Raw genomic sequence first — 21,939 nt, forward strand, 5'->3', positions numbered from 1 at the left:
GTAGATGGATGCCCAAAGAATCAAAATAGATGATTTTAAAGGGGAGGATAAATCCAGTTTCCTGGTTTTCCAGTTAGCCTATCCAAATGAAGTCATTCATTTTCTAAAGACCATGGTACAGAGACAAAGAAAAAGCTAAAAAAGTTCATATTTTCTAAAGAAGTCCAATTAATGTTAGAACCTGTTAATATATTTAAATGAAGGAATCTGCAAAAAAAAAAAAAAGACATGAGGCGCAGACACGGATGTTTCCACGTGTGGCCGGTAGGAGGCGCAGTTTGACGGTCTGATTCAGACAGCTACTGTACATGCTGGGCGATGGCACCTGTCCGCATTTAAAACCCACTCCACGAAAACTCCAGGGGTTAACATCTGGATGCGTCCTCCGCCAGACTGGGCTCCCAGTAGGTAACGGCCTCTTCCTCCTCCTGCGGCCGGTATTCAGCTCTGCCTGCTGGAGAAGCTGCTCCAGAGGATGCTAGCTAGCCCGGAGGAGCAGCTCTCTGAGAACCACCATGTTTGTTGTTTTTAATGTGTTCTGTTGAGTCACTTTGAGTTTGTTTGCTGTGAAAAGTCACATTGTCCTCTAGCCCTTAGAGCTAACATTACTCTGTGCCGCAGAGAACCGTCCATTGGACACGGAAACACTTTAATGTTTAGCCTGACACACAACACAACGATGAGACATTTATTTATCAGCTTTCAGGAAATGCTCCTGGTCGATTCGCGGTGAACCAGGGGGATCAGTGATTGCATTTATTGAGGCGTGATCATTTCGGGGTTTTATTTTCATCCGGCTGCTCGTTAACGCCCCCCTGTGTTATGATGCATTCCATTTACCTCGGAAATCTGAGATCAGGTCTGAAAACCGTCACTAGAAATTCCGCTTTGCTGGAGCCGAAAGTCAAGTAAAAGATCTGACATGGACTGTGTTTGATATCCTCCATAATCCACCAATCACTAGACACAGAGCAGTGACTATTCACCAGGCTAGCTATAGCACCTAGTACTAGGCTAGATATAGCACCTAGAACTAGACTAGATATACCACCTAGTACTAGGCTCGCTATAGCACCTAGTACGAGGCTAGATATAGCACCTAGTGCTAGGCTCGCTATAGCACCTAGTACGAGGCTAGATATAGCACCTAGTACTAGGCTCGCTATAGCACCTAGTACGAGGCTAGATATAGCACCTAGTGCTAGGCTCACTATAGCACCTAGTACTAGGCTAGCTATAGCACCTAGTACTAGGCTTGCTATAGCACCTAGTACGAGGCTAGATATAGCACCTAGTGCTAGGCTCACTATAGCACCTAGTACTAGGCTAGCTATAGCACCTAGTACTAGGCTAGCTATAGCACCTAGTACTAGGCTAGATATAGCACCTAGTACTAGACTAGATATACCACCTAGTACTAGGCTCGCTATAGCACCTAGTACGAGGCTAGATATAGCACCTAGTGCTAGGCTCGCTATAGCACCTAGTACGAGGCTCACTATAGCACCTAGTACTAGGCTAGCTATAGCACCTAGTACTAGGCTCGCTATAGCACCTAGTACGAGGCTAGATATAGCACCTAGTGCAAGGCTCACTATAGCACCTAGTACTAGGCTAGCTATAGCACCTAGTACTAGGCTCGCTATAGCACCTAGTACGAGGCTAGATATAGCACCTAGTACGGGGCTAGATATAGCACCTAGTGCTAGGCTCACTATAGCACCTAGTACTAGGTTAGCTATAGCACCTAGTACTAGGCTCGCTATAGCACCTAGTACGAGGCTAGATATAGCACCTAGTACTATGCTCGCTATAGCACCTAGTACGAGGCTAGATATAGCATCTAGTGCTAGGCTCACTATAGCACCTAGTACTAGGCTAGCTATAGAACCTAGTACTAGGCTCACTATAGCACCTAGTACTATGCTCACTATAGCACTTAGTACTAGGCTAGCTATAGCACCTAGTACTAGGCTAGATATAGCACCTAGTACTACGCTCGATATAGCACCTAGTACTAGGCTATCTATAGCACCTAGTACTAGGCTAGATATAGCACCTAGTACTAGGCTAGCTATAGCACCTAGTACTAGGCTAGCTATAGCACCTAGTACTAGGCTAGATATAGCACCTAGTACTACGCTCGATATAGCACCTAGTACTAGGCTATCTATAGCACCTAGTACTAGGCTAGATATAGCACCTAGTACTAGGCTAGATATAGCACCTAGTACTAGACTAGATATACCACCTAGTACTAGGCTCACTATAGCACCTAGTACTAGGCTCGCTATAGCACCTAGTACGAGGCTAGATATAGCACCTAGTGCTAGGCTCGCTATAGCACCTAGTACGAGGCTAGATATAGCACCTAGTACTAGGCTCGCTATAGCACCTAGTACGAGGCTAGATATAGCACCTAGTGCTAGGCTCACTATAGCACCTAGTACTAGGCTAGCTATAGCACCTAGTACTAGGCTCGCTATAGCACCTAGTACGAGGCTAGATATAGCACCTAGTGCTAGGCTCACTATAGCACCTAGTACTAGGCTAGCTATAGCACCTAGTACTAGGCTAGATATAGCACCTAGTACTAAACTAGATATACCACCTAGTACTAGGCTCGCTATAGCGCCTAGTACGAGGCTAGATATAGCACCTAATGCTAGGCTCGCTATAGCACCTAGTACGAGGCTAGATATAGCACCTAGTACTAGGCTCGCTATAGCACCTAGTACGAGGCTAGATATAGCACCTAGTGCTAGGCTCACTATAGCACCTAGTACTAGGCTAGCTATAGCACCTAGTACTAGGCTCGCTATAGCACCTAGTACGAGGCTACATATAGCACCTAGTGCTAGGCTCACTATAGCACCTAGTACTAGGCTAGCTATAGCACCTAGTACTAGGCTCGCAATAGCACCTAGTACGAGGCTAGATATAGCACCTAGTACGAGGCTAGATATAGCACCTAGTGCTAGGCTCACTATAGCACCTAGTACTAGGCTAGCTATAGCACCTAGTACTAGGCTTGCTATAGCACCTAGTACGAGGCTAGATATATTACCTAGTACTATGCTCGCTATAGCACCTAGTACGAGGCTAGATATAGCACCTAGTGCTAGGCTCACTATAGCACCTAGTACTAGGCTAGCTATAGAACCTAGTACTAGGCTCGCTATAGCACCTAGTACGAGGCTAGATATAGCACCTAGTACTGTGCTCACTATAGCACCTAGTACTATGCTCACTATAGCACTTAGTACTAGGCTAGCTATAGCACCTAGTACTAGGCTAGATATAGCACCTAGTACTACGCTCGATATAGCACCTAGTACTAGGCTATCTATAGCACCTAGTACTAGGCTAGATATAGCACCTAGTACTAGGCTAGCTATAGCACCTAGTACTAGGCTAGATATAGCACCTAGTACTAGGCTAGCTATAGCACCTAGTACTAGGCTAGATATAGCACCTAGTACTACGCTCGATATAGCACCTAGTACTAGGCTATCTATAGCACCTAGTACTAGGCTAGATATAGCACCTAGAACTAGGCTAGATATAGCACCTAGTACTAGGCTAGATATAGCACCTAGTACTAGACTAGATAAACCACCTAGTACTAGGCTCACTATAGCACCTAGTACTAGGCTAGCTATAGCACCTAGTACTAGGCTAGCTATAGCACCTAGTACTAGGCTAGATATAGCACCTAGTACTAGGCTAGCTATAGCACCTAGTACTAGGCTAGCTATAGCACCTAGTACTAGGCTAGATATAGCCTCACCTGTGCAGATTCTAAGACATACAGCCATTGTTCTACGTTTGTAGGAGGCAACTGGAGACACAAAGAATTACTGATTGCAGCTTATAATTGATTCAAATTAATTAAATGTCCCAGTCTTTTAAAAGGAAAGTTTTAATTTCTGCTTTTTGTTTTTTTCACTAGGTCTGAAATGATAACCAGAAGCTGCTAAGTCATCCCAGCGAAAAACCATGGCGACACAACCAACTTCAGTTTCCATCCTGAGGGAGTTCTGTCCGCTGTACTATCTGCTGAATGCCATCCCTGCCAAGGTTCTGTTCCATAACCTGCTATAGAACCACTGAACTCACCTACTCTGATCAGGAGTATCAGAGATCGTCGGTCTAACATTATTTTCATCTTGTTCTTTTTATGATGCCTTTTAATCAGTCTTTGTTATAATTAGGGCTGAAACAATTAATCAAATAAATTAAACAATTATTAAGATGCTTCACATGCTGTTTACACTTGCAGAGAAGTTGTTTGAACAGGTGAAACCTTCAGGTTTCTGGGAATTGGACTGGAAGAAGAACCAGACTGGTAGAGGTCCGGAACTCTCCTCATATCTTTGGCTGATTTCTTTAGATTTTCCACATTGAAGTGGAAGAATTAAGTTTTTCTTAAAAGATTTGCCTCTATTTAACGCAGCTGTGATGAATTAACGAGATAGAAGCTTACAAAATCATGACACCATTATTATTTGGGCGTTTCCAAAGAGGTTCAAAGGCCAAATCATCATCTTATAGTTAAAATGATTAAAATGATGAAGTTTGAAAAAACTCCTTAAAAATGTTTATCATTGTTTTGCATTTAGAAAATCCAGATATTTATTTATATAAGTTTTGGGTTTTCATGTCATCCAGTTTGTGGATGGGGTTTAATTGGTGTGTGTGTGTGTGTGTGTAGGTCCAGCGGGGCTTCCGGTCCGTCCTGGTCTACCTGACCGCCCTGGACAGCAGCTCTGACTTCCTGGCAGTGGGAAGCAGCATCGGCATGCTCTACCTGTCCTGCCGTCGGGTTGCTCAGATGAACAAGTACAGCGTAGAGGTCAGAGCTGTTTCAACCTTCCTGCATTGTTTAACGCTGTTCAGGTTTTTTTAAAGGTCAGTTCTTCACGTTCGTCTGCAGGAGGCTGAAAGAACTCCCACCCATTGAAATAATCCACTGTACTAAAGAAACTACTGGAATTTTATGGCATAGACGTGGGTTTAAACATTTTTATTGAATTAAAATGTATCAAACTGTGTTTATTCCCCCTGAATCAATACTCGATTACTTTGCTGAGCAGCAGGATGAGTTTGGGTTGTTTCTACCTGCTTATCTCATCCAGAGGTGGACGGTTATGCTCAGAGCTCAGTCAGTTGAAAAAGAACAAAAGAGAAAAAAGAAAAAAAAAACGCAATTTTAAAGAATTAGAAAGAATTCATGGCTCTTATTTCTGGACTTTGACTAGGCCATTATAAAATTAATGGTGGTTCTGCTGCTAGAAGGTGAACCACCAGGTCTCCTCCTGCACCACAAGGCTCTGCAAACAGGACTTCTTCTGGTCTCTATTTAGCAGCAGCTATGTTCTAGCTGCTCCACAATAGAATAGAGGTTTGTAGAGTGATCAGTTAGAAGTTATCAAATCAAAAGTTGTTCCTCCTGAGCTGTAGATCTCTGCAGCTCTTCCAGAGCCCCCACGGTCCCCTTCTTCTCTGATCAATATTCCCCTCCTCCAACCTGTGGGTCTAGGAGGACCTCCATGTGTTGGTAGGTCTGTAGGTGGTGCAGGATTGATTAGAGGGCCTGGAGAATGTACTAGAACCTAAACCTGCTTTAAACTGAACCAGAACCTCCTCGCTGTCATATCTGCTGGGTTCCATGGTCTTCATGTTGGTGGTTGTTCTCTGAAGAGCCTCTGAGTCCAGAAACAGAACATCTAGATCTGGATTGAGATGGCCTCCCATGTGTCTAACAGGGAAAATGTGAAGCCATCACGGCAGTAAAGCTGCTCAGCTGCTTCGATGATCTGGTGGCTGTTGGAACAGCTTTGGGTCGGGTCGTAGTCTTCCAGCTGGTGTCCCCGCTTCCTGGACGCAACAAACAGGTTGGCCTCTCCACACCTGTCCGCTCTGCTTTCTGCTTCTTCTTGCTGCTGGAGCTTATCTGTTGGGTTTTGTTGCAGCTCAGGCGTTTCGACGTGGTCAGCCTCCATAAAGGCTCTATCACAGCTCTGACCTGGAGCGCCAATGGAATGAAGCTGTTCTCTGGAGATGATAAAGGACGGGTCGTGTTTTCCGCTCTGGACTTAGACCAGGTAAGCGCGGTGTGATGCGTGACTGTTTGCACTTTTTAGAAGACACGCTGACTGACCCTGAATGCATGCAGGGGGTGTGTAAACCTGTGCTGCTGCTAGAGGAGCCATCAGGCGTGGTTCAGATGGAGTATAGACATCAGGTGCTGCTGGTCTCAACTCAACAGAGATCCCTGCTCTACTGTACTCAGACACAGGAAGTGCTGCAGCTGGGCACCAAACCACGCAAGAGGTAAACCAAACATCAGTCCACTACTGTCCTGCGACATGAACCCATCAGCAGCCCGACAACCTGATTTAAAGGCAGCAGAGGTTTGCAGCCCTGACAGTTTCTCTGCTCTATCAGAACCGGCAGGTTTGGAGCTTGCTTCCTGCCAGCGCTCTGCAAACAGAGCGATCTTCAGGTGTACACCGCCCGACCCGGACTCAGGCTGTGGAGGTCTAATGTTAGAGGAGAGGTGGAGCACACGCGACTGCTCAGATCATTCTTTGAAAAACAGGTAAAAACAGAATCTTCTTCTGAGTAAAATGCAGTTAACGTTCTGGTTGTACATAGGACCAGAAGTCAAAACATTACCAGTGTGATAATTATTTTAGAGATTGATTATGTTTCTGTCTATTGGTCCATTACAGATTCCCCAGTTTGAGCTGTTTCCCCGTCCTGGTCCAATGGGAGCGTACCGTCCAGCCGACAGACAGCTCGGCCTGCTCAGCTGTTTTCTCAAAGAGGGTTGGATCCTGAGCTGGAACGAGTACAGCATCTACGTATTTGACTGCCTTAACGAGGTGGGCCGTTTATTAGTAGCATATTCTTTAGTTGAAGCGCTTCACTTTTACTACATTAACCCGGTTAGAAGGCCAACATGTAGAGAACCCAACTAGAAGGCCAATTAGAATTTTTGGTATCAAATCCTTATCAGTGAGTTAACTCAGAACTTAGTAAAGGTTTCCTAGCCTCCAATCCCTTTGCTTGGGTCAGTAGGAGACTACCAACTTGACAGTTGTCCATAAAGTGTTCAGTGATATCGTCCACAAGTAGGGGAAGCCACTGAAGGTCATCACTAAAGAAGCTTGATTTTTAGAACTGTAGCAAAACAAAATTTGTAGAATTAGAAAGACAAAATGTGGAAGAAAGATGTGCAACAGCAACATAACCTCAGCCTTTTGATTAGTATTTTGATTAGGATTCTAATCAGAATACATTCAGAGTGAGGCTGGGGTAATAGAGAGCGAGGCTGGAGTCAGAGAGAGCGAGGCCGTATTCATAGAGACAGAGGCTGGAGTCAGAGAGAGCGGGGCTGGAGTCAGAGAGAGCGAGGCCGTATTCATAGAGACAGAGGCTGGAGTCAGAGAGAGCGAGGCTGGAGTCAGAGAGAGCGAGGCCGTATTCATAGAGACAGAGGCTGGAGTCAGAGAGAGCGAGGCCGGAGTCATAGAAACAGGTTGGAGTCAGAGAGAGCAAGGCTGGAGTCAGAGAGAGCGTGGTTTGAGTCGGAGAGAGGGAGTCTGGCGTCGGAGAGAGGGAGTCTGGCGTCGGAGAGAGGGAGTCTGGATTCAGAGGGAGGGAGTCTGGAGTCAGAGAGAGCGAGGCCAGAGTAGGAGAGAGCGAGGCTGGAGTCAGAGAGAGCGAGGCCAGAGTCATAGAGACAGAGGCTGGAGTCAGAGAGAGCAAGGCTGGAGTCAGAGAGAGCGTGGTTGGAGTCGGAGAGAGGGAGTCTGGAGTCAAAGAGGGCGAGGCTGGAGTCGGAGAGAGCGAGGTTGGAGTCGGAGAGAGCGAGGTTGGAGTCAGAGAGGGCGAGGTTGGAGTCAGAGAGAGCGAGGTTGGAGTCGTAGAGAGCGAGGTTGGAGTCAGAGAGAGCGAGATTGGAGTCGTAGAGAGGGAGGTTGGAGTCAGAGAGGGCGAGGTTGGAGTCAGAGAGAGCGAGGTTGGAGTCGTAGAGAGGGAGGTTGGAGTCAGAGAGAGCAAGGTTGGAGTCAAAGAGGGCGAGGTTGGAGTCAGAGAGAGCAAGGTTGGAGTCAGAGAGGGCGAGGCTGGAGTCATAGAGATAGAGGCTGGAGTCGTAGAGAGCGAGGCTGGAGTCACAGAGAGCAAGGCTGGAGTCAGAGAGAGCAGGGCTGAAGTCAGAGAGAGCGTGGTTGGAGTCGGAGAGAGGGAGTCTAGAGTCAAAGAGGGCGAGGCTGGAGTCGGAGAGAGCAAGGCTGGAGTCAGAAAGGGGGAGGTTGGAGTCAGAGAGAGCGAGGTTGGAGATGTAGAGAGCGAGGTTGGAGTCAGAGAGAGCAAGGTTGGAGTCAAAGAGGGCGAGGTTGGAGTCAGAGAGGGCGAGGCTGGAATCGTAGAGATGGAGGCTGGAGTCGTAGAGAGTATGGCTGGAGTCGTAGAGAGGGAGGCTGGAGTCATAGAGAGGGAGGCTGGAGTCGGAGAGGGCGAGGCTGGAGTCAAAGAGAGCGAGGCTGGAGTCAAAGAGGGCGAGGTTGGAGTCAAAGAGAGTGAGGCTGGAGTCGGAGAGAGCGAGGCAAGCTTTTTACGGGCTGCTGAGACACTACGCCCCGGCATTCTCACATATTGTGTTCAACCAGTGAGGTAATTCAGTACATGAACAAGATCGAGTCCATTCCTTGCTTCCCTCAGAATTAAGACTGATTTTGAACTTATCGACCTCATGTTGTTCTTCCCTCGATCTGAGGTGTGAGCTGAAGAAGATCCTGGCCTACCGCTTCACTGATGTTGTAGAAGGCCTCACAAAGTGACTATAATGGAATAAAATAAAGCTGACTTCAGCATAGCATTGCTAACGCCATAATCTGAGTATGTAGACATTTGAGAGCCCTGAATCTGACTCTAATAGGTTACATCATCTTTTACTCCTTCTTAACCTAATTGAGATGATAGTCAGTCAAAGACAATGTAAGAGGAAATATCTAAAACTAGAGTTAAACTAAATGTTTTAACATGAATACCCAATAAGCTGCCATGCAGTGATTCTTAGAGACTCTTCATCTTTGTTAAGTTGAAAACTCTGGAAGCTGTGTCTTTGATGCTTGAAGGTTATAATCGGTGCTCTGGAGAGCAGCGGAGACATCGTGTCTGTATCATCTTGTGACAATGAAATCTTCATCCTGAAAGGAGACAGAGAGATCATCCGCCTCTCCAACAACCCAGAGGGGATCGCTACCAACAGTGAGCGCTGCCGATGCTGCCGCAGATAATAGCACCACAAACGGAAGCCCCAACTAATGACGGCGCTTCTTTATCATCAGTGCTTTCAGCTCATCTGTCTTCACCTCTGACCACGCCCACAATTGTTCAGCCAACCGGGTCAGTGGAAACAGTCCAACCCATCAGAACAATGGCCATCATCGTAGAAGGGGGCGCTAAAGAGGAGGCCGGGCGGAGTGAGAGGCGGCCTGAGGAAGGAACAGATGAGGAAGAGGACGAGGAGGAGGAGGGAGTGGAAGAAGTTGAAGAGGCTCTGGAGCAGGCGAGCCCACTGAAGGTAAACTTTTCCCAACAGAAATCCACCTGATCTGCTTCACAGTGTTGAACCAAAGAAAGAAGCTAATAAGTTAAATAAACAGTCGTTCTATTTAATCACTGATGAGAATATTTGCTCATTAAAACTGGTCTCTGCTCTGAAAGCATGTTCTTTATATTAATCAGAGGTGTCAAAGTTATTAATGTTTATTACTCCAGTAGAAGTATAAATCCTATTGTTTAAAACATGTTTGTAGAAATTAGAGTATCAACTTGAGCTTTTTTCAAGTAAAAACATTTAAAATGACTTAAATTTTAAAAGTAAAAGTAATGCAGAAAAAAATTTTAAGGACAGAAGCTTTACTGCACTACCCTATTAAAGGAAATTTTTTGTACTATTCTGCATGATAACTTCCATATCCTATCACACCGGAAACAGCAGAAGCAGCTAGTTTACATATGTTCGCTTTTATTATCCTGGTACCTGCAGTTTGGATTATGTACGTGAAAAACGCCTTCCAGCCGCTGTAAACAGTGGCGGAAGACTGTGAAAAGGCAACCGGGCCTGAACTGGGTTCCTAGTGACAGAGCTCCGCTGGTGTTCGGGGTCTAAGCGGCTCCGACAGCCAGAGATGGGGACTCGAGTTTGTGACTCGTACTCGAGTCGCACTTAAGTCGCATATTTAATGACTTCAGACTCGACTTAGACTTGCATTTAAAGGACTTCAGACTCTACTGAGACTTGTGATTTCCGACTTGTGAACAATATTTTATTCCAGTGTAAAAACACTTATTCAAGTGTTTTTTGTTTTACTAACTTGACTGATCGCCGCTCGCCTTACCCGCACACAGAAGAGGTAAAAAAAAAAACTAAAAAAAAACTCAAAAACCCAAACCATGAAGCACTCAAGTTCAAGTTTTTTATTTATACAAAAAGCCACAGCAAAAGTGCCATAATAAAACAGTCCTTTTCTTCTCCTGATAAAAGCTAAAATTCAAGAATTTCCTTAAAAATCACAGGCTGGAAGTTGGGCTCCGCTTGTTATGCTGCTTCAGGTGCGAGTGATCAGCCCGCAGCACGCCCACTGACTGATCCACAGACTCTGCGGCGCTCCAGCACTGTTCCACTCCCTGGCGTGCCACACCCCTTTCCAAACCGATCCAGCTAAAAAGAGAAGCAAGGAGAACGCCAGCATCCACGCGCCAAAACCCCGTCGGAAGATATATTCCTGTTTATGCTTTAAGCGAGGGGGAGCGCTACTTACAGGCGAGGTTCCTCCTCTGCCCTAATACTCCTTACTGGGCCATCTGTGCGCCCTCCTGGCCCACGGATCCCACCTGCATCTCCCCCAGCAGCGCGTCCGTCTCTGTCACCTGCAGATTCCGTTCTCTTTCTCCTTTCCTTCAGACTCCTTTTATGTCGGCTTTAATCAGCCCTTGGTCACACCTGAGCGCAGCATTACGCAGCGCAATTAATGCACTCCGCCTCCTCAGACAACTACTTCAGTCCAGTGCGCATGCATTGTCACAAGGGAAAAACAAACCAAAACAACCCAACATGCAGGAAAAATTCAAAAGTCTAAAATAAAGGAAAACAATCATATGAAAAAGAAACATCAAAACATGCAAAGCTCAAGAAGAAAATACAAAGAAAAACAAATCATATCTTCCTCTCCAAACATGCAAAGCATAAAACTAACATTTAAATGAAAGAAAACCATAAACCATATTTTTCCCTGTGCAACACACTGACGTCACTGACGCAACAGTACGTGGACGGCAGGATTGTGATTGTTTTTTTTCTCCACAGTCCTCATTTTCAATAAAAGAGCAGACATTTATTGCTAAAACTAGAAAAAGTTGTAACCACAAATGTCAGTAAATACTGTAAGAAAATGCAAAATTTATCTGGAAAAAATTTTGCGTGTGCTTTTTTTAATTGTATTTTTCATTTAGCAGTTCAAGATAATGATAATTCCATAGATATAATAGCGACCTTGAAGCTATACCATCTCAGTGACGGAGATGAAAACACAAGGAGAAACAAGCAAGCACAAAAATTATTGCACTTTTTTTAATGAATCAAGTGATTAGAATTTTTTGTGCGATTAATTGATTATTGCGACAGGCCTTCTCAAGACTTGAGACTTGACTTGGACTTGAGCTCTCAAGACTTGAGACTTGACTTGGACTTGAGCTCTCAAGACTTGAGACTTGACTTGGACTTGCAAAAAATGACTTGTGAACATGTCTGCCGACAGCAAAATAATGTTTAAAGGCAGGATGGTAATCATCAGAAACTGACTGCACAGAGGAAGTTTTCAGGTGGACTTTCTCGCTTAAAAACATTAAAACTACTTTTTTAGGATCACAGCAAATATAGCTGCATTTTTTCCAGGCAAAGAAAGCATAGAGTAGCTCCGCCTAACGCAATTAATTGTATGCTTAATTATTTATTTATTGTGCATTTATTTATTTATTTCTATATTTATTTTTAAATATGTCAGAGTTGGTCCTCCATAATTTCAATGCTGGTGCTAAAAGGTTTCCTTATTTGTCAAACCGATGCCAAAGTATAACTTCACATAATGCTCCACATTCCTCATTTTAGGGAAGAAAGCGCTTCTTGTAAGAGTTGTCATAAAATACAACCTTATTCTTTTAATTTTATGGTTATTCTCATTGCAACTTTATTCTCGTAATTTTAAGACTTTATTCTCTTAATTTTATGACTTTACTCTCATAATGTTCTGACTTTATTCTCATTATGTTTGGACATAATTTTATCGGAATTTTACGACTTTATTCTCGTAATTTTATGACTTTACTCTCATAATGTTATGACTGTATTATCATCATTTTATGAGTTTTCTCGTAATTTTATGAATTTATTCTCATAATGTGACAACTTTATTCTCACAATTTTATGCCGACATTATTCATGTAATTTTGCAACTTTATTCTCGTAATTTTATGGCCTAATTCCTGTAAATGTATTACTTTATTCTTTTAATTTGATGACTATTCTCGTACCGTATTTTCACGACTATAAGGCGCACATAAACGTCTTTTTTTCCCTCAAAATGTGCGGTGCGCCCTTTGGTGCGGTGTGCCCTATGTGTGTTGTAACTGCGACTTTTGAGACCACCTCATTGAGGAGATGATGAAAGAGTGGCTGAATGTAAGGAGACCAGGTGTTTTTTTTCCACTCATCACCATCGCTGTTAATATGTAACTCCATGCGTGCTCATCTCACAGCTGATGTGAAAAACATGGGGAAACAAATTAACCCTGTGCTCGCTGTTCAATCGCTGGACATCGGTGTGAACCGGACCCAGCAGGTGCAGCAGAAGCAGCGAGTTTACATGCAAAGTCAATGGTTGGTGCGCGTACAGGTGCAGCAAAAGGTCCTGCAGCCCGTTTTGAGCTGCAGGTGCAGCGCGTCGGGAGCGCGCCGCCAACGCGCCGCCAACGCGCTGCTGCTGCTCGAGATGGAAAAATGGAAGTTTTGCTGCTGGACGCGCCGCATCAACCAATCAGAGAAGCTGATCTGGGAGCTGACAGGTGTATGTGAGGAGACCAGGTGCTTTTTTCCACGCATCACCATCGCTGCGTTCCCATCTCACAGCCGATGTGAAAAAAAAAGATGAATCAAATGAACGCTGTGCTCGCCGTTATCCCGGGGGGTCTGACAAAGGAACTTCAACCGCTCGACATCGGTGTGAAAGAGGCCGTTCAAAGTAAGGCTGTGAGCGGCGTGGGAGCGATGGATGACAGACGGAGAGCACAGTTTCAGGATAAGTGGAAGGCAGCGCCGGGCAAGTTACGCCACCGTTTGCGGATGGATTGTTGATGCTTGGACTAACGTGTCTGCTGGCTCTATTGTTCAAGCTTTCGCAAAAGCCGGCATTATTTCTGAGGAGCCGCGCTGCACGGAAAGTGACTGACAGCGAAGAAGGGGAAATTGGCATGTCTGATTTAGCGCAGCTGTTTAATTCAGAAACAGAGGATGATGACTTTGATGGGTTTGATTAATACTTTGTAATAAATACATGAATAAAGCACAAACATACTCAGTTTTGCTCCCGCTCTATTTTTCTACCTGAAAACTTAATTCAACAGCAGCCTCTGGGCGGGTCTCCTCCTCTTCAGCGCGGTGGCTGGCAGGTGTTTTTTCATCTAAATAATCTAAATCTTGCAGCTATATTTGCTGTGATCAGTGGGAATAAAGTAGTTTTAATATGTTTTTAAGTGAGAAAGGCCACCTGAAAACTTAATTGCAGTCAGTTCATCCAGATTATCTATTTCTGTCGGAGGCGCTCAGACCCCCACATACCAGCGGTGCACCGACAGTAAATCCCTTCAACAGCAGCCTCACACGGCAGCTGGCAGGTGTTTTTCATCTAAATAATTTACAGTGCAGGCACCAGGATACCGGCAATAAAAGCGGACATATTCCGTCGGCAGGTTTCAGATTTTAAGTTAATTTAGGAGTGATCACAGCGCTGTGTCATCTGCGATGTGTCTGTCTCATGGCCAGCACGCAGGTTTGATTAATTTGTAATAAATACATGAATAAAGCACAGTCATACTCAGTTTTGGGCCCGCTGTATTTTTAAAATACGCAGTAGAGCTATTTAAAGGTAGTAGAGGACATGTACCTGTATATAAAAAATGCGCCTTTTAGTACGGTGCGCCTTATGGTCGTGAAAATACCGTAATTTTATGACTTTATTTTCATAATGTTTCAACTTTATTCTCATAATGTTCCAACCCTTTTCCCATATTTTACGACTCTATTCTCATAATTTTACGACTTTATTCTCATACTGTGACTTTATTCTCGAAATAGAAAAAATAATCTCTAAAATCAGTGCCTCTGCGATTTGTAAATTGCGTTTTGCTAAATTGTGATTATATTGCAAATGCTATTAATTGCCCAGCCCTAATATATTGTGCAGCCAATCTACTGCTAGTTCTGGATCTATGGAAGCAGTTCTAGATACCAGGTTATCCTCTCCTGGTTCCTGAGCAGACTAAGCTGCTGTTTTTGCTATTTTTAAGGGTTAATGGTTGATCTGTCATATAAAATCAAGAGAGAATATAGACAACAGGTCCAAAATTGTAAGCTCTGTTTATGTTTTGACAAACGTGAAAAAGATGAGGGGGTGTGAATACTTCTGCAGGGTATCTTTATTTTATTTTCTCTATCTGCCCAGGTGATGAAGTCCAGCCCTTTGTTCAGTAGCTCCCGTTTCCGCAGCAGCTCGGTGACGGCCTGGGACGCCCCCAGTTCAGCCGCTCCAGCAACAACTCCCCTCAGCACATCCTACGAGCTGGGATGCAGGCGCTACAGCGCCCCCATAGACCAGGAGAGGATGCGCCAGGAACTGGTGGTGAAACCCATCAGAGTGAAGAAGAAGAAGAAAAGACACCAAGGCAAGTGAACTCAGACCAACATGGGAGCTGTTCTCATCCAGAGTGGCCGATTTTAAAAGGTCAGCAGAGGTTAAAAATGAACCAGTGAGGTGAAAAAGGTCACTGGGGGTTTCAGCTCGTCTGCATATTAATGATCAAGTTTAACAAAAGTCAGACAGTCAATCAACTGAATTGGAAATGGAAGCTGAAAAATATATTTTTAAATCTTCTAAATGTGGTAAATAATGATTTTTCTGCTGAGGAATAAATTCGGATTTCTTACAAAAAGCTAAAATCCCAGACAGGAGGAAAGATATGAACTTGGCACGTCGAAGGAGATTATTCTCTCAAACCTCTGACATTTAGACTGCTGCCTCTGACTGTAGAACTGATTGAACACCCTGTGAGACCCAGATCCGTTCTCAGGCCAAAAAGAGGAGCTGACGAGTGTGTGAAGGGATTTAAAAAGGTCTCAAAATAAATTAAAATCAAAACATTTTTTATCAAATTTGTTTAGAAGTGGAGGAGATTCGGAACGCCTGCTAACTCGCTCAGGTCCTGCTGTTCAAAACAAATGTAACCTGAAATCAGACGGCAACATGCTACAAGAGGTGTCCAAATACCCTGATATGTCATCACAGAAATTCCAAAAAAGTAAAAAAACAATCCACTGGACTTCATTTCTAAGTATGAAGATGTTTCGCTTCCCACCTAGTAAGCTTTTTAAATTCAGAATGTCAGAAATAGCGTCAGAAATAGTTCAAAGTTATGTACAGTAGCCCAACAGTAGTGAATTGTTTTTTAACATTTTTGGAATGACTGTGACCTGGATTACTGAGAATCTTCACCAGTAGATCCTCACAGAAATGACAGCAGGTTCTTCTGACTGCTGATGTAGAAGTTCACGCCCGTACGACCTGACAGATGCACATTATCTGCTGCTTTTCTTTGATCATTAACTTTGATTAGTTAAAAGCCACCTATTTAGCAGCCCTTTCCGGCTCATGTTATCTGCCTCCGTCTGTTTGCAGACCTCTCCTTAGACCGCAGCACTGGAAGCCATGTTGATCAGGGCAGCTGCTCAGATTCAGTGTTTGGAGTCCAGGACAGTGATGGAGAAAGTGGAACGCCTTCAAGTGACCATGCCTTCCTCATTGGTCCTGATGCTGAGAGCCAAGACCAACATATCAATGACCAGAAGTCTCAGGAGATGGAAGACACCAGATCAGGAAAGGGTCTGAAAGACGGCGAGGAGGCGGAACCTAGGTGTGTATCTGATGATCCACAGCCTCACTCCTATCCTACTGCTGCTCTTCTTACAGGCTTTTCTTCTCCTCAGCTCCACTCCGAATCCAGGGTCTCTGCTCCTGTCGGCTCCCAAGGACGAGCAGAACCCAGAGCGTGCTCAGAGAGGTGTTTCTGAGGAAGACGATCTTCCACCAACCCCAGATGTTGATGAACTGCTGGAATGCACCTTCTCCTACATGAAGGCTGAAGATGACGGAGCGGAGCAGCAGCCAGATGAAGATAGAAAGTTTCCCTGCAGCCCTCCAGCATCCAGAGCCCAGACAGTACGTCATCCCTGCTTCGACCCATATGTAAAGACATGGAGAGGGCAGGTCAGAAGTTTCCATAAACTTGTTATCTACATAGATAAACCTCTAAGGCAGGATTTTCAGTTGAATCGGACACAAAATTTGTTTAGTCCCACAGAGCTGAATGCAGACTGATCTTAAAGAGTTGGATTTTCTCCCTCTGTGTTGTTTATGTCACCAGTGAGTCGTGGTGGAAACCAGTTTAGGCTTTTAATGGTTGGTTGAATCAGTGTTTTTAATTTTCACAAGACCATAACACTTTGAACATGGCTGTGAATAAACGGCTTCAAACTGATGAGCTTGTTCCTGAGGAGCAGGCGCCTCATATCACCTCCTCTGCTTGTGTGAGCAGGAGGAGCACCCTCTTCTTCCACCTGAGATGCCGGAGCAGATGATTTCCTTCGACGACGCCAATCCGCACAGGAAGCCCAGCATGTCCAGCGACGAAGAGGGAGACATCTACCGTCACTCTGTTCCTGCTGTGAGCGGAGGAAACAGCCTCAGCGATCCCTCAAAGGAGGCAGAGAGGACCGCAGACAGGGAGCAGGGGAGCCAGGAGAGGAGCAGGCCTTACGCGGTGAGAAACACTGGAAGCAGAATATTTATATCATTTTGTTTTTTCCAGATTTTCTCCAGTAGACAGATCAATATGCCGCCAACAGCAGGAAGTCACATTGTTAAAATACTTTCAGTTTTGGGTCTAAGTTTGATGAAGCTGGTTTTTAGATGTTTAATCTTAAATCTGAACTAGTAATATAATCTGGAGGAAGTATTTCTAAAGGTTTGGATCTTCCAGTTCTCCTCAATGTTTAGGATTTTGTCAAGTTAATGAAATGATGTGTGGAGAACATCGACCTGTTAGAGTTTAAACCAAGTCAGGGGCTGATTATCTGATTATCTAAACCTATAAACATCAAGATGTTTACAATTTTTTTTTATCTCGCCTTTAAATGTTGATTACATTTAATGAGTAACAGGACAGGATTAGTGCAGAATTAATGCTCTCCTCTCCTCTCCTCTCCTCTCCTCTCCTCTCCTCTCCTCTCCTCTCCTCTCCTCTCCTCTCCTCTCCTCTCCTCTCCTCTCCTCTCCTCTCCTCTCCTCTCCTCTCCTCTCCTCTCCTCTCCTCTCCTCTCCTCTCCTCTCCTCTCCTCTCCTCTCCTCTCCTCTCCTCTCCTCTCCTCTCCTCTCCTCTCCTCTCCTCTCCTCTCCTCTCTGTAGTTGGCAGAAAGCTGGATGGGATACTCCGGACCAGGATGTGGAATACTGAGTCTACAGGTGACGGACAGGTGAGTCTCCCCCATCTCTCCTCTGACCTCCTGATTGGATCTCAGTGGTCTCACTGTTGGACCGTGGCTCCAGGCATGTGTGGTGTTTGGACTTCAAAGGAGGACTGTTCTGCAGCCCTCTTCCTGAAACCGGACTCCGATGGCAGCGCTTTGAAGACAGCGTCCACCAGGTGGCGTTATCCCCTTCAGGTGGGCTCCTCACACCCTCTGACTGGCTCTTATCTCTGAATTCTTGTCTAGTTTGGACTGCAGAGGAGGTGTGTTACCATCCAGATGTTTTCTGCTGGTAGGTAACTTGCTGTGGAAGGTGGAGCAGAAAACCATGACGGCGTTCGCCTGCGCTAAAGTAGCGGTTAAAGGAAAACGCCACTGGTATAAAGCTGCAGAGCAGACGGCCTTCGTGGCTCTGAGCGACGACTCTGCTTGGATCATCAGGACCAATGGAGATCTCTACCTACAGACGGGTAACGTCTCTAAACATCTGTCTGCAGAAGGCAAGATGCAGCTTCAGGGTTCTCCTGTGAAACAATCAATTCATCATTATTTGCTACAAAGGAACAACAGAGGAACAAAACTCTGACTATACTGCAGTTTAACCCCAAATGATCCTTCCTCTGGGGGGAAATGGTTTTATCCAGCACAGAGGTGAAAATACAATTGGAAAATTATCGGTTAAATTTACATATAATATAAAAACTGAATAATCCGAAAAATGTTATTTGCTGTCGACCTTCAGGTAAGTTTCTGACGGTGATCTGATGGTGTCCTCAGAATGGGAAAACCTCCTTTTCATCACCCTAATCTTTAGCTGCCTCCCCAGATCAGATTAGAACTGGACGCCCACATCTTGGGGGGGGGGGTGGTAGCAGAGACTTGATTCATCCGCCGGCAGAACTTAAACACAAGGAACAAGCAAGGTTCATAAAGGCCTTCTCAAAGTCCAGACTTCAGTCAGCCGGATGAATCCGATCGGCTTGAGCTGACTTTGGTTAAGATGACCTCAACTTCTTAAGACACGGCCACAATATTTAACTCTTTACTGGCTGAAACATGCAGTTCTTCAAACAAATGCAACAAACAGCACCGATTGCTTCATGTTCATCTGCTGCTCTGCTCTGCTGGAAAAATCTAAATCATCATCATCCATCCATCCATCCATCCATCCATCCATCCATCATCCATTCATCATCCATTCATCCATCCATCCATCATCCATCCATCCATCCATCCATCCATCCATCCATCCATCCATCCATCCATCCATCCATCCATCCATCCATCCATCCATCCATCATCCATTCATCCATCCATCCATCATCCATCCATCCATCCATCCATCCATCCATCCATTAATCCATCCATCCATCCATCCATCCATCCATCCATCCATCCATCCATCCATCCATCCTCCATTCATCCATCCATCCATCATCCATCCATCCATCCATCCATCCATCCATCCATCCATCCATCCATCCATCCATCCATCCATCCATCCATCCATCCATCCATCCATCCATCCATCCATCCATCCATCCATCCATCCATCATCTTCTGTTTGTGTCTTTCAGGTCTGAGCATAGAGCGTCCCTGCGCTCGCTCTGTCAAAGTGGACTCCCCCTGTGTGTTCAGCCAGGTGTGCGTGAGGGCAGGTGTGGTCTGGGCCCTGAGTGAACACAAGGCTTTGTTCTACAGAGAAGGACTGAACAGCTACTGCAGTGAGGGGGATGGCTGGAAGAATGACACCGTCAGGTACCACTCCTGCTTTAAGATGCCTGAAGTGGGACTGTGGTGCTAATCCAGCTCGGCTCATGGTTTTATTTCCTAAATCAGGAATGTGAAGAACAAAAATAATACACTGATGAGGCGAGGTCTCATAAACACATGTATCAAATATGAGACCCTTGGTTTAAAGAGTTAATTTACCCACTTAAGAGTTTTTTAATACAAAAGAGACGTGTTATTATTATGGTTGTTTGTCTGTGCTGCAGCGAGGCTCAGGGGCTGGAGCTCATCTGCATTGCTCTCGGAGGCGGAGGAATAGCCTGGGCCTTAGATGCCAGCGGGAGCCTCTGGTTCCGGACCGGCATCCGTCCGTCCAAACCGCAGGGCGACGACGACCACTGGTGGCAGGTACACTCATGGTTTTAGTTTTGAGGAACACGTTTGGCCTGAAAGGCATCAACAGGAGATTCAGGGGATTCTGGGATTCAGGAATGGAACCCGGTCTCGAGTTCTGGTTTCACACCTGATTCTCCATCTCTCCTCCAGATCAGCATTTCTGACTACGTGGTCTTCGATCAAGGCAGTTTCTTCCAGACCCTGCTTCAGGCCACACAGAGCGTTGCCACGGTAACCAGGGGCCCCGTGGAGCGGGTGGTGGCCTTCCTGTCGCAGTACTCCCAGTGCCAGCCGAGCCTGGTCAGTGCCAACCCCTCTGGGGTGTGGGTGGCATCGGGGCGGAACCAGCTGCATCTGGCCCGTGGAAACCTCATAGGTCAGTGACGTTCTGCAGAGCGCTCCAGCAGCCTTCAGCTCTGTTCTGAAAACGGCTTTCTTTTGTTTCCAAAAGGAACATTTTGGCAGAACGTGGTCCCGAGGGGAACTGTTTCAGCCACCAGATGGACCTTCATCACATCCTCCTCTGTGCCGCATAAAGAAGGTAGATGCTAACAGAAGACAGGTCGGGTCTGGAGCGCTCCATGCCAGAGCTGATCAGCCCTCTGTGTGAACCGTCCTTCAGGTACGTTCCTGTGGCTGGCCCAGAGCAGGAAGGATCTGTTCTGTGTGTGGGATCGAGACGGAGAGCTCCGTCCTTCCTCTGTCCCTCTACCTCCAGAGGTAAAGCTGTTCATCAGCTCTCCAGGTCCATATCTTCTCATGTTCTCCTCGCCTGCTACTCTGATGTTCCCTGTCTTCTGTGGGCTCAGGTGGAGATGACCCACCTGTCCGCCTGCCATGATGCCCTGTGGGGGCTTGACATCCATGGCCAGGTGAGCATTCGGACCCTGTCCCCATCCTGCCCCGTCGGTTTGCACTGGACCCTCCTGGACCTCAGCCAGCTGGGTATGAAAGCCTGCTAAGCTCCTCTGATGGATTATTGATTTCCAGATTAGATCAAACACTTTGTTTTCTGAACTGTGGCCCCTAAGTCTGGGCATCCACTGTACGATGTTTTTAATCGTTATGATTGGCTACAGCTCAAACTGTACGACTAAACCGCAGGGTTTAAAAGTTCACAGCTCTGTTCTTCCACTGTACAACCCGACGCTCTGATGATCAAGAACTAAAATCTACATAAATTATTTTTTAATAAGATCTACTGATGATCTACCTGCTCACACTGTACGTATAAAAGCCACACTCCTTGTTTGCACATGCACAGTTTGTGAGGTTCCGGTAAATCGGCTCGTAGCTCTGCTTCAACAGCAGGATTTGCTCATGGACACCTCAGGAGGGCCGACTATATTTCAAACATCTTTCATTTTCTCCTGACCTTACGATTCCTGATGGGGAGGTGGCCGTGAGAGGCTGATCATCCCTCATTACCTGCTGTATACGACACGACACGACACGACACAGAGGCTGAAACTCGGCCCCATCCAAAACATTGTTTGGTGAATCTGCCTCTAAAGGGCAAAATACTGGTACAGTGTATGCCCGGCCTTACGGAGGTTGTTTCCATCCATATGGTCACATCCTCTCCAAGGCTCTGCACCTGCTTTTAAACGCTTTGTTCAGCTGGAGCCAAAACCTTTACTGCATTTATTTTATCAGCCATAGATTCATGTTTTCTACCACTTTTTAAAGGGTCCATCACCTGGAATAAACGTGCTAACATTAGCCTTCCTTGCTATTATCTTACTAACATTAGCCCTGCTTGGTTTTACAGTGCTAACATTAGCCCTCCTTTTTATCACCATGCTAACAATATCCTTCCTCTATCACAGTGCTAATATTAACCCTCCTTGCTATCAAAGTGCTAACATTAGCCCTCCTTTCTAGCACCGTGCTAACATTAGCCCTCCTTTTCTAGCACCGTGCTAATATTAGCCCTCCTT

At 45.5% G+C, this 21,939-nt stretch overlaps 1 protein-coding gene across 3 annotated transcripts in view; it reads left to right on the forward strand.

Annotated features, from left to right (window-relative positions):
• Positions 1-251: 251 nt before the first annotated feature.
• Positions 252-21,939, forward strand: part of tecpr2 (tectonin beta-propeller repeat containing 2) — a 34,123-nt gene continuing 12,435 nt past the window's right edge. For 2 of the 3 annotated variants that reach the window (XR_005282117.1, XM_038300884.1), the window contains exons 1-23: positions 252-408; positions 3,953-4,080; positions 4,715-4,855; positions 5,769-5,897; positions 5,976-6,107; positions 6,179-6,336; positions 6,451-6,604; positions 6,738-6,890; positions 9,150-9,282; positions 9,363-9,598; positions 14,796-15,015; positions 16,026-16,260; positions 16,334-16,565; positions 16,942-17,166; positions 17,811-17,878; positions 17,952-18,067; positions 18,169-18,342; positions 19,450-19,630; positions 19,870-20,011; positions 20,150-20,375; positions 20,451-20,540; positions 20,622-20,719; positions 20,809-20,944. Coding sequence is in view for 2 of the 3 variants with exons in the window: in XM_038300884.1 (XP_038156812.1) it covers positions 4,000-4,080; positions 4,715-4,855; positions 5,769-5,897; positions 5,976-6,107; positions 6,179-6,336; positions 6,451-6,604; positions 6,738-6,890; positions 9,150-9,282; positions 9,363-9,598; positions 14,796-15,015; positions 16,026-16,260; positions 16,334-16,565; positions 16,942-17,166; positions 17,811-17,878; positions 17,952-18,067; positions 18,169-18,342; positions 19,450-19,630; positions 19,870-20,011; positions 20,150-20,375; positions 20,451-20,540; positions 20,622-20,719; positions 20,809-20,944 (3,460 nt within the window). In the remaining variant the exon portion in view is untranslated. The remainder of the gene's footprint in view (positions 409-3,952; positions 4,081-4,714; positions 4,856-5,768; positions 5,898-5,975; positions 6,108-6,178; positions 6,337-6,450; positions 6,605-6,737; positions 6,891-9,149; positions 9,283-9,362; positions 9,599-14,795; positions 15,016-16,025; positions 16,261-16,333; positions 16,566-16,941; positions 17,167-17,810; positions 17,879-17,951; positions 18,068-18,168; positions 18,343-19,449; positions 19,631-19,869; positions 20,012-20,149; positions 20,376-20,450; positions 20,541-20,621; positions 20,720-20,808; positions 20,945-21,939) is intronic. The other variant, XM_038300885.1, reaches the window with a different exon arrangement.

Source organism: Cyprinodon tularosa, unplaced genomic scaffold, assembly GCF_016077235.1.
Source record: "Cyprinodon tularosa strain WSP-4 unplaced genomic scaffold, ASM1607723v1 ctg459, whole genome shotgun sequence".
In the NCBI taxonomy this organism is placed as follows: Eukaryota; Metazoa; Chordata; class Actinopteri; order Cyprinodontiformes; family Cyprinodontidae; genus Cyprinodon; species Cyprinodon tularosa.